This window comes from Periplaneta americana, chromosome 6 (assembly GCF_040183065.1).
Source record: "Periplaneta americana isolate PAMFEO1 chromosome 6, P.americana_PAMFEO1_priV1, whole genome shotgun sequence".
Taxonomy (NCBI): Eukaryota; Metazoa; Arthropoda; class Insecta; order Blattodea; family Blattidae; genus Periplaneta; species Periplaneta americana.
Window position 1 is genome coordinate 77,705,351 of NC_091122.1, and position 12,021 is coordinate 77,717,371.

General features: G+C 44.2%; 1 protein-coding gene across 5 annotated transcripts in view; it reads left to right on the plus strand.

Annotated features, from left to right (window-relative positions):
* Mtr4 (exosome RNA helicase Mtr4) overlaps positions 1-12,021 on the plus strand; it is a 352,727-nt gene that overhangs the window by 238,891 nt on the left and 101,815 nt on the right. For all 5 annotated transcript variants that reach the window (XM_069828330.1, XM_069828332.1, XM_069828329.1 and 2 more), the window contains one exon: positions 1,276-1,448. In XM_069828330.1, the coding sequence (XP_069684431.1) occupies positions 1,276-1,448 (173 nt within the window). The remainder of the gene's footprint in view (positions 1-1,275; positions 1,449-12,021) is intronic.

Below are 12,021 nucleotides of genomic sequence, written 5' to 3' on the forward strand. Positions count from 1 at the left end.
CATTTGAATTCAATTTTATTTCGACAGTCCCTGATGCTAGCAGGTAGTGAATTCCAGAGTCTTGGCAGGGCTATTGTGAAAGAGGATGAGTATGAGGAGGTGCGATGGGATGGTATTGTTAGTATTGTTTCATTACGAGAGCATGTGTTCAGATTATGGGGGAAGAAAGGTAAGTGAAGCGAGACGACAGGTATGAAGGAATAGAAGAGTTCAAGATTTCGAAGAGAAAGAGGAATGAATGTAAATTTCTTTTCTTATCTAGTTTAAGCCAACTTATTGCTTCCAGGGATGAGGTAATATGATCATATTTACGAACATTGCTTACAAAACGTACACACAAATTATGAGCACGTTGAAGTTTTGTTTTGTTGTCACTGGAGAGGTCAGTCAGTAAAATGTCAGCATAGTCAAAATAGGGAAATTCAAGTTTCTGCACAAGGGACTTTTTTAAACAAGAGGGCAGATGAACATTTATCCTTTTTAGCACATGGATAATAGAATATACTTTTCTGCAGGTTTCTGTGATTTGCAAGTCCCAGTTGAGATTATTATCCATGTGCCCTATTGAGACGTCTGGAATAATCAATGACTATAAGTAGCCATACTGTAATTATCTATTAATTTGAGACAAATTCGTTCCGCAAAGAGATCGTGTCGTGATATGGCTCAGATAGAAAAAGCACTCAGTGCACACAACTGAGAGGTCCCGGGTTCGATTCCCTTTGCTGGAAGGAATTTTTCTCAAATTAATAGATATTTACAGTATGGCTACTTATAGTCATTGATTATTCAATGAGTATGGTGAGACCTCATATAAGAATATATATGTATCTCTCACTATATTTTCTTGCAGTTCTTGGCACCATAATATTTTCGAATCCCATTGGTCAATTCCTTCAAAGAATTGTCAAGTCTTCGATCGATGAGAGCATGTTCTTGTTTACTTTCAAGACAGCCAAAGACTTTTAAAGTATTGCAAATGATTTGACATAAAAAAAAAACTTGAAAAACATTGGAAAATCTTGAAAAGTCTTGTGAAGTGTTGAATTTGACGAAAATTTGATCATGTATAAACAACTTTAGTTGTAAAATTGCTTGGATATGGAAGCCATACTACTATATCCTGAGAATTTATTCTTCAGTTTTCTCAGAATTTATTCTGCCAAGAAGCATAAATAGCCAAGCCAGCTGAAATATTTTACCTCACCACTGTATGATTGTACCAACCAAACCTCCCTACCTGCATATATATCATAGCATAATTTGTGTTTGCAGAAGCAAGAACCAGTCAGAATGCTTTGGACCAGATTGTTGTTCCACGGGAAACGCAAGTTGCATCATACTACCACATCAGGGAGCAGCTTGCATTGCTTTCCAAGCAGTTCCAGTCTTATCTCACAAAACCAGAATACATCGTTCCTTTTCTGCAGCCTGGAAGACTGGTGAAGGTATGCTGTGAAGACTTGATGCATGGTTCATTATGTCTTTTATTTATTTATTTTTGCAATGACAGAAATTGTACAAGAAGTGTACAATGTGGCCATAGAGACATGTTTGGAAAGTTGCATTTTACTTTTCTTATTTGCCATTACTAAACCAAATAATATTTGGGAAACAGGCTTTTATTCTGAAATTTGTAAAAATGTAATTATAATTCTTATTCTCAAAGCTTCTAAAGGTAAATTGAATCATGTAGACCAGTTTCTTGTCTTTGTATATGAATGCATTGTTCATACAGTGACATGCATCCAACCCAAGCACGGCTTGGGCAGGACTGATTGATTATAAGAATCACGATATGTACGTAAATCCATGATTAAACTTTCTGTTTATATAATCATAAAGTCCTGAAACGTTTCTAAATACGTTTTGTTAATTGTAAGTCGTGTCATGGGGTGTATACTATACACATACTGCGGTCCTGAGCTGGCAGCAGAGTGCCAGCCAAGAGTCCTCTTGGTGCTAGCAGTGCTGAATGCAGGTTAGCATGGAAGTTGCCATGACAACCCACGTCATCATAACTTTTAACCAATGAGGGACGCCTCACGAGACTGCAGTAAATGTATATACCCCAAGCAGCCGGTAGCCTGCCTGGGCTGCGAGAAGTCGAATGAGTGTAAAACGTACTGTTTCTCTTGCGTATGTTTGTACCAGTACTTTGTAGTTACATTGTGTATGTGTATATAAGTGCAATAAAAAGTTTTGATTATGTCTGGTGATAATAATAATTTAATTCAGCAACAAAAGCAAAATACAGTAATTTAACTAAAGCAATACGGGATCATGATGTTGCTATTGCACATATTCGTACTTCTAACGCACTCGCGACTTTTGGAACTGTGCATATTGAAACTGAGCTATGTGATTAGACACAACAAAGTATTATTCTACATAATAAAAAGTTACACGCAATAGATACATTTTGAAAAGGCTTATAAACACCATTTGTTTACTTGCAAAATTGGAACGTTCATTTAGAGGAAACGGTAAGTCGAAAATGTCCAGCAACCACGGTAATGGAGTAATGGTAGGCACATCTGACCGTGAAATGAGTGGGCCCTGGTTCAAATCAAGTTACCTGGTTGAGGGTTTTTCCGAGGTTTTCCCCAATTGTAAGGCGAATGTCATGTAATCTATGGCGAATCCTCGACCTCATCTCGCCAAATATCATTTCACTATCAGCAATCCCATCGAGGCTAAATAACCTAGTAGTTGATACAACATCGTTAAATAATCAATTTAAATAAAGATGTCAGATAAGCAGAGGAAGTGACAAAACCTTGTGGTGGCGAAGAATTTAAAGTTTCTGTGATGTTCAAGAAAGGAAAGTACTACAAATGGCAGGAAAAGTGGATAGCCTATATTGGTGTATTCATCACATGACATTACACAGGAGATATCACCACATGGTTGTAAATAACCATGGATATTTTAAATCTGAATGTGTATTTTAGTGTAATCAAGTGTTGCTTTGTATAATAAGAACTGTAGGCACTGTGTATAAATCTCGATATGCATTTGAAAAAAACAGTAATCAACTTGACAGAAATGTTCGTGTGTCACAATATAATTCGTAATATTTTATTTGTTAAAGGCACTGTTATTTTTATTAAAGTATGTCAGCAGTTACATGTACTACACAAGTGTCTTAATTTTTTGGAAAACAACTGAATACATTTATGTTATTTGGCACAATAATATGAACATTTTCCATTTCGGTAATAAAATAAGTGACAAGAAAATGTTCATGTGTCACATCATATAATATTTAATATTGTTTACATTTGTGTTTGTATATTGCAATGCTTACGTTAAAAGACAGTGATGTCTTTTTCATGAACTGCTAAGTATTTAATTAAATATCCTGCGAATATCATACTTACTTCGAAAATGTTGTGTGTGTCACTATGGAATGACCCATCAGTATTGTTACAAATTACAAAACTCGAAACTGTTAGAATAGGATCAGGAGTAGTGATAAAAAAATGTAATGTTGTAGGCCTACATCAACATAACTATTTTAATCCATATATATTATTTTAATATACCGAAGTACATATGATATTTCCATGCAGATATTCTGTGTCATCATACGATGAAAGAGTAATGGAACGGAGACAAATTATATGAAATGCGTAAACCACTTCGTGATTTAAGACAGCACTAATTCCGTCGGATCCGGCCAACTAGTCACTCATTACGAGTGCACCTCAGCACATTTGTGGACTTTGGTCCTAGGTTCATAGATATCTATGACGTAGTGCAGAGGGCGGCCACTAGAGGGAACCTAAGAGTTGGAACTTAAAACTGAGACGATTCTTCCGACGCCGGGGTAGAATCCGGTGTGGCTTAGTGGATAGTGGATAGAGAGAGGCGGCCGACGTCGAGGAAAGCAACAGTCACTGGAGAGGCGGAGACGAAGGGCGCCCACCTGCTGGTCCTGGGACACCTAAGAAGGGACTGCGACCGCTCTGGCCACCGGCAGGAGAGAGAGGTGGCTGACACCGAGAGGAGCCAACAGTCTCCTGAGCAACGGGGACGATGGGTGCCCACCTGCTGGTCCTACGGTGAACCTGGGCACTTCCGGAGGAGTTGCGACCGACCTGGCTACGGTCAGGAGAGAGAGGGGGCCGATGCTAGGAGGAGCACGTCAGCGCCGTCATCATCGCCCCCTCGGCTCGTCCTGAAACCGGTCAAGAGAAGATGCGACGATGGGCTGATTGCTGAAGGACGGATAAGAGGCCGTCCATGCAGAGTACTGGTGGACACTGGGGCGATGCTCACTATCGCCAAACCAGACGTCGTGCGTGGCCTACCTGGGAGGACGCTGCTGCGCCAATATGAGCTACGGATTGCTTCAGGCGAGAGCTTGCCCATCCAGAGAGAGGTCTTCCTGCACCTGACCTTGGGGAAGAGGAAACTGGAGATGTGGGTGTTCGTCGCCAACATCACCCAGGACCTCGTCCTAGGACTCGACGCCATGCGGTTACTCGATGCGACGGTGGACGTCCGGCGCCATATACTCCGTCTTGGTCGGGATGAAGTGTTCCTGATGGACGCCGAAGACCAACCCGTGGCCAGCGAGCTCTCATTGGAGGACCAAGTGGAAAAGCAAGATGGCGCCCACGCAGTACGAGTATCGCTGCCCAGCCAAGCCCAGGATGGGGTGGTACCACCATAAGGAGGGAGCAGCCGGAGGACCCCAAACGTTGGACCGACTAGCGGCCTACCAAGGGACTGTCCGAGGTGGCCAGTCCTAAGGAGGGAGCAATGTGACGGCCACGTGAGGTTCGATCTCACGACCGACGGAGTAAGGGCTAAGTCGGCCGTGTTTTGGGCGGGTTGCGCGCGCATTTGCTTCCTGGGGCATGTGCTATGCGCGGTGAAGGAGGGGAGCAGCAGCGTGCGAGATTATTCGAGAATGCCATCCTGACATCCGTTATCTTCTAGGCATCTGTCGACCGACCGCGAACTCTCCAGAAACTATGGCTTAGTTATAAATACAACGCGCAAGTGAACGCGAGTCATTCAGTCAGCCAGCCCGTCAGTAAGCCAGTGTTGTTACAAGCAGATTTGGACAGTAAGCGAGTTAGTCTTGTGTAGCAGTGAAGCCAGCTTCGAGACCAGAGCGCGACTTGAGTTGTGTCCGTAACTGTGGAGCCTGAAGCCCGGAGTTCGAGTGCAGTGGACTGCAGTTGGGGGACCTGAGTTCGAAGTTCTGGGATTCGAGATTCTGTGAACGCGAGTGACTGAGCTAGAAGAACTAGCCAAGACAAACGAGCTTTGAACTGAGAACTGACAGTTCTGTGTAGTAAATAGTTCTTTGTGAATATTAGTTAAGATTAACAGTTCATTGTTGTTCGTAATAGTCCAAGTAAATTGTCATTGTCGTTTGTGGAGTGCAATAACGAACGCTGTGTTGCTGTGCGGAGAGCAAATCCCATTGTTGATGGGAGTGAAATTAAATTGTAGAGAGTGATAATTATTGTTGAGATAATAAAACTACATTGTTGTCTTACTTACTTACAAATGGCTTTTAAGGAACCCGGAGGTTCGTTGCCACCCTCACATAAGCCCGCCATTGGTCCCTATCCTGTGCAAGATTAATCCAGTCTCTATCATCACACCCCACCTCCCTCAAATCCATTTTAATATTATCCTCCCATCTACGTCTCGGCCTCCCCAAAGGTCTTTTTCCCTCCGGTGTCCCAACTAACACTCTATATACATTTCTGGATTCGCCCATACGTGCTACATGCCCTGCCCATCTCAAACGTCGGGATTTTAAGTTCCTAATTATGTTAGGTGAAGAATACAATGCGTGCAGTTCTGTGTTGTGTAACTTTCTCCATTCTCCTGTAACTTCATCCCGCTTAGCCCCAAATATTTTCCTAAGAACCTTATTCTCAAACACCCTTAACCTATGTTCCTCTCTCAGAGTGAGAGTCCAAGTTTCACAACCATACAGAAGAACCGGGAATATAACTGTTTTATAAATTCTAACTTTCAGATTTTTGGACAGCAGACTGGATGATAAGAGCTTCTCAACCGAATAATAACATGCATTTCCCATATTTATTCTGCGTTTAATTTCCTCCCGAGTGCCATTTATATTTGTTACTGTTGCTCCAAGATATTTGAATTTTTCCACCCCTTCGAAGGATAAATCTCCAATTTTTATATTTCCATTTCGTACAGTATTCTGGTCACGAGACATAATCATATACTTTGTCTTTTCGGGATTTACTTCCAAACCGATCACTTTACTTGCTTCAAGTAAAATTTCCGTGTTTTCCCTAATCGTTTGTGTATTTTCTCCTAACATATTCACGTCATCTGCATAGACAAGAAGCTGATGTAACCCGTTCAATTCCAAACCATGCCTGTTATCCTGAACTTTCCTAATGGCATATTCTAGAGCGAAGTTAAAAAGTAAAGGTGATAGTGCATCTCCCTGCTTTAGCCCGCAGTGAATTGGAAAAGCATCAGATAGAAACTGACCTATACGGACTCTGCTGTATGTTTTACTGAGACACTACATTGTTGTCTAGTATAAAAATTTACACTGGTGTCAGAAGTGGGATATTATCGACAATGGAGAACCTACAGCAGATCCTGCAAGCCATCGCAGAAATGAAAGCAGAAATGAACATGCACATTAGTGAGGTGAAGAACGACATAAGTGTAGTGAAAACGGAGATGAAAAGTGACATAAGCAGAGTGAAAGGCGACATAAGCGGAGTGAAAGATAACGTCACTACGCAAATTGAAAGCATTTCGGCCCACGTAGATGGAATTGTCGCCATCGTGAAAGACGAACTTAAGGCCGATTTGGATAAACTAAACCAGAATTTTACAACTATAAACGAGACAGTAGCCGAGTTGAGACAGGATGTAGACCATTTCGACTGCAAAATCCGCGATCTCGAGCGTCGTCAAGAGGAAACGAATGAGTTGCTGGACAAGACGAGTATGTTAATGGACCAATATGCTGTAGAAAACAAGCACATCCTCGCGTTGGTGGATCACCAGGCTAGAGAACATAAACAGATAGTTGCCGAGGAGGTTCGATGGGCCATGCAAGAAGCGGCAACGGATAGTGGTCCTGCAGAGCCATCACCTTCAGCTAGACATTCGAACGTAAAGACGCCGACGTTCGGCGGAACGACGTCTTGGGCGATATTCCGTCGCCAGTTCGAGGCCATCGCAGAGCACAATGGGTGGACGCCGGCAGAGAAAACCACTCAGCTGCTGGTCGCGCTTCAGGGACAGGCGTCGGAGATTCTTCACAGCGTTCCAGAAGATGGGACAGCCGCTGAGATAATGGCAGCATTGGAGGGACGTTATGGTGATCATCAACTTGCGGCAGCATTCAGGACCCAACTGAAAACGAGGGTCCAACAGTCAGGCGAGTCCCTGCAAGAATTTGCGATGGCGGTGGAACAACTTGCCCATAAGGCCCTCAGGGGCCTACCACCTAACTTCATCGCTGGAGAGGCGGCCTACACCTTCGGCAGCGGAGTTCGAGACCCTGAAATCAGACAACAGCTACTCTTGGCAGAGCATCGTACCATCAACGCAGCTCTGGCGGCGACCCTCAGGATGGAGGCGGCCAAGTCGGCGGCGGGAGTCTCAACACCGCACTGGATCAGGAGCGTCACGGCGACGGATGCTGGGGGGCGCCAACTGAAGCCACCCGAGCGGCAGAGGCGAGGAGCGCCCACCTGCTGGTCCTGCAGCAGACCGGGACACTTGAGAAGGGACTGCGACCAATCCGGCCACAGGCAGGAGAGAGAGGTGGCCGACGTCGAGGAGCGCCAAAAGTCAACAGAGTGGCGGAGACGACGGGCGCCCACCTGCTGGTCCTGCGACAGACCGGGACACTTGAGAAGGGACTGAGACCGATCTAGCGACCGACGGGAGAGAGAGGCAGCCGACGTCGAGGAAAGCCAACAGTCACCAGAGCGGCGGAGACGACGGGCGCGCACCTGCTGGTCCTGCGGGAGACCGGGACACCTAAGGAGGGACTGCGACCGCTCAGGCCACCAGCAGGAGACAGAGGTGGCTGACACCGAGAGGAGCCAACAGTCTCCTGAGCAACGGGGACGACGGGTGCCCACCTGCTGGTCCTGCGGTGAACCTGGGCACTTCCAGAGGAGTTGCGACCGACCTGGCTACAGTCAGGAGAGAGAGGGGGCCGATGCTAGGAGGAGCACGTCGGCGCCGTCATCACCGTCCCCTCGGCTCGTCCTGAAACCAGTCAACAGAAGATGCGACGATGGGCTGATTACTGAAGGACGGATAAGAGGCCGTCCATGCAGAGTACTGGTGGACACTGGGGCGATGCTCACTATCGCCAGACCAGACGTCGTGCGTGGCCTACCTGGGAGGACACCGCTGCGCCAATACGAGCTACGGACTGCTTCAGGCGAGAGCTTGCCCATCCAGAGAGAGGTCTTCCTGCACCTGACCTTGGGGAAGAGGAAACTGGAGATGTGGGTGTTCGTCGCCAACATCACCGAGGACGTCGTCCTGGGACTCGACGCCATGCGGTTACTCGATGCGACGGTGGACGTCCGGCACTGTATACTCCGTCTTGGTCAGGATGAAGTGTTCCTGATGGACGCCGAAGACCAACCCGTGGCCAGCGAGCTCTCCTTGGAGGACCAAGTGGAAAAGCAAGATGGCGCCCACGCAGTACGAGTATCGCTGCCCAGCCAAGCCCAGGATGGGGTGGTACCACCATAAGGAGGGAGCAGCCGGAGGACCCCAAACGTTGGACCAAATAGCGGCCTACCAAGGGACTGTCCGGGGCGGCCAGTCCTAAGGAGGGAGCAATGTGACGGCCACGTGAGGTTCGATCTCACGACCGACGGAGTAAGGGCTAAGTCGGCCGTGTTTTGGGCGGGTTGCGCGCGCATCTGCTTCCTGGGGCATGTGTTACGCGCGGTAAAGGAGGGGAGCAGCAGCGTGCGAGATTATTCGAGAATGCCATCCTGACATCCGTTATCTTCTAGGCATCTGTCGACCGACCGCGAACTCTCCAGAAACTATGGCTTAGTTATAAATACAACGCGCAAGTGAACGCGAGTCATTAAGTCAGCCAGCCCGTCAGTAAGCCAGTGTTGTTACAGGCAGATTTGGACAGTAAGCGAGTTAGTCTTGTGTAGCAGTGAAGCCAGTTTCGAGACCAGATCGCGACTTGAGTTGTGTCCGTAACTGTGGAGCCTGAAGCCCGGAGTTCGAGTGCAGTGGACTGCAGTTGGGGGACCTGAGTTCGAAGTTCTGGGATTTGAGATTCTGTGTACGCGAGTGACTGAGCTAGAAGAACTAGCCAAGACAAACGAGCTTTGAACTGAGAACTGACAGTTCTGTGTAGTAAATAGTTCTTTGTGAATATTAGTTAAGATTAACAGTTCATTGTTGTTCGTAATAGTCCAAGTAAATTGTCATTGTCGTTTGTGGAGTGCAATAATGAACGCTGTGTTGCTGTGCGGAGAGCAAATCCCATTGTTGATGGGAGTGAAATTAAATTGTAGAGAGTGATAATTATTGTTGAGATAATAAAACTACATTGTTGTCTAGTCTAAAAATTTACAATATGTTTTCTTTTACATCACGCACACAATTTAACTAATTTAATTAAAGAATGAAATTAGTGTAACACACCACTAATCTGGAAGAGGAGCGACTCCTAAATCTTCATCCTTGCTGTCACTTTCTTCAGTTGATTCGGCAAGATTGATGATTAAATCCAAGAGGCTACCCGTTTCCCACATGTGCTGTTCCATATCTTGTACATGCCCCATGTAATTAGTCCATTGGTGTTGCGTTACTTCTTTGATTCCTGATTCCAGCAGCTCTTGCACTTTATTTATGTTGAAGGTGGTGTTTTCTTGCGCAACCTTCCTCTTGACTTGACTCCACACCTCTTCATTTGGATTTAGTTCACAATGATATTGTGGGAGTGGCAATGCTTCATATCTATGTGCTCGAGCCATTTCATCTATTATGCACTTGGGTTCATATCGAGACCGCACAGACTGCACCATCTTCAATAGCTCTGTCTTATGCATGTCTTCACCAACAGGAATTGCTTTAGAGATCAGCCACGATTTAATCTCTGCTTTATTGTTTCTCTTTACGGGAATTTTTTCATTCTTCCTCGAATGTACAGGCACATTATCCAACACAATAACACTATTCGCAGGAAGATTTGGAAGCAATTTGTCCGCAAAATATTTCTCATACATAGCACTAGTCATTTCATTATGGTAGTCGCCATCTTTCTTTCTGTGATATACTAATTGAGCTCCTGAAATAAAACCATTCTCATTACCAGCATGGACTAATATTATGCGTCCACCTTTGCCTGAAGGCATCTTATTACCAGTCGTCATACCTTCTTTTCTGGCTTGTGAAACAGAGGCAATTGTAGTGTCCACATAAGACTGAAGTTGTACACCCTGCAATTATCCAGGTCTCATCTATGTAAACAATGTTCCTATTGTTTGCTTTGTGACTTCTAATAACTCTCAAGTACCTGTGCCTCCAGGCAATTATGTCGTCTCTATCAATTAACATGGAATTCTTCTTTCTTCTAGTAAATTCAAATCCCATATCCTTTAGTATCCTTTGTAACAGTGAAATTGATACCTTAGGCATGTCTGTGTCTTTATCAAAGGCTGCTTTCACATTTTTTAATGCTGGCAGTGTGTTTTTCCTGTAAAATGAATGCACAAGATGCTTTATTGCAGGCTAAGTCATTGAGGTATATTTTTGCATTCTCGTCTTTTGAATGCCTGGACTTTTCTTTTTCACGGGTGTTGAAAGTTTCCCCTTCAATTTAAATTCCTTTTTTATTGTTAGCACCAGTTTGTAAGAAAATTTTGTGGCTGATACCGTATGTTCACGTTTAACACCATAGTTCTTTCGTCGGAACTCAATATTCTTTTCCGCTTTCGCAATCTTTTGAAACATTTTGGCGACTTTTCCATTCTTTCGGTACGACAAGAAAGAGCAAACTGATTGAAGGCACTAAAAAGGTAAACGTAAAGGTTTCCCCGTAACATGCCATGAAGGCACTGGGGGGGCATGGAGGTAGAGCCCCATGCTTTCCATGACCTCGGCACTAGAATGAGGGATTGAAGGCACTACACTGACTTATTCTTACACAGCGATTTGAAGGTGAACTAAATTGAACTAAACTAAACTAAAACTAATTGTATACAAAAAACACGCAATATTTACACAAACTACAACAGCGGATACATTTATACAAATAGTAAACTTACTGCAGGCACTACATTGATTTATTCTTACACAGCGATTTGAAGATAAGCTAAACTAAAACTAATTGTATACAAAAAAAACGCGCAATATTTACACAATCTACAACAGCTGAAAGATTGACAATAGACACTTTCAAACAGGAGAGTAATATGTTTGCACGAGCCCAGCGACAAGTGGTAACTGTCAATCAAGACGGGATGATGGTTTAAAGCGTACAATTCTTACCTGCTGAGTTGCAATATACAAAGGTCCTTTAAATATTTCTTCCAAGAACTATTGTTAAATGAGCAACAAAGTTCCCTATTCCAAATGCACAGTGACTTGCTGGTCTGACACGGAGTATAGTATATAGAGTCACGAAGCTCAATACGTAGTAAATATGCATCCATAGATAGTTGCTAACCACTAGGATCGCTAATATCGCCTCATTACAGACAATGCGAAATAGTACCAGCACAGTCTATTGTTCCTAGCACCCTCACAACTCAAGTTTCGTGACTGTATATACTAGACTGTGGTAATATCTCGCAACATAAAGGAGAAAGTACAACCGGAACAATGGTTAATTCCAATTACAACATTAACGAAGTGATGTGCAATCAGGACATTTGTCTATCAATTTTGCAGACTTTGAAAACGCTAAAAATTATGAAAACACAGTTGATGAGCTATTAGCAAACAGATTTCTCTCGTTCAGTAAGAATGGTTAAAGTTACTTCATTACAAATT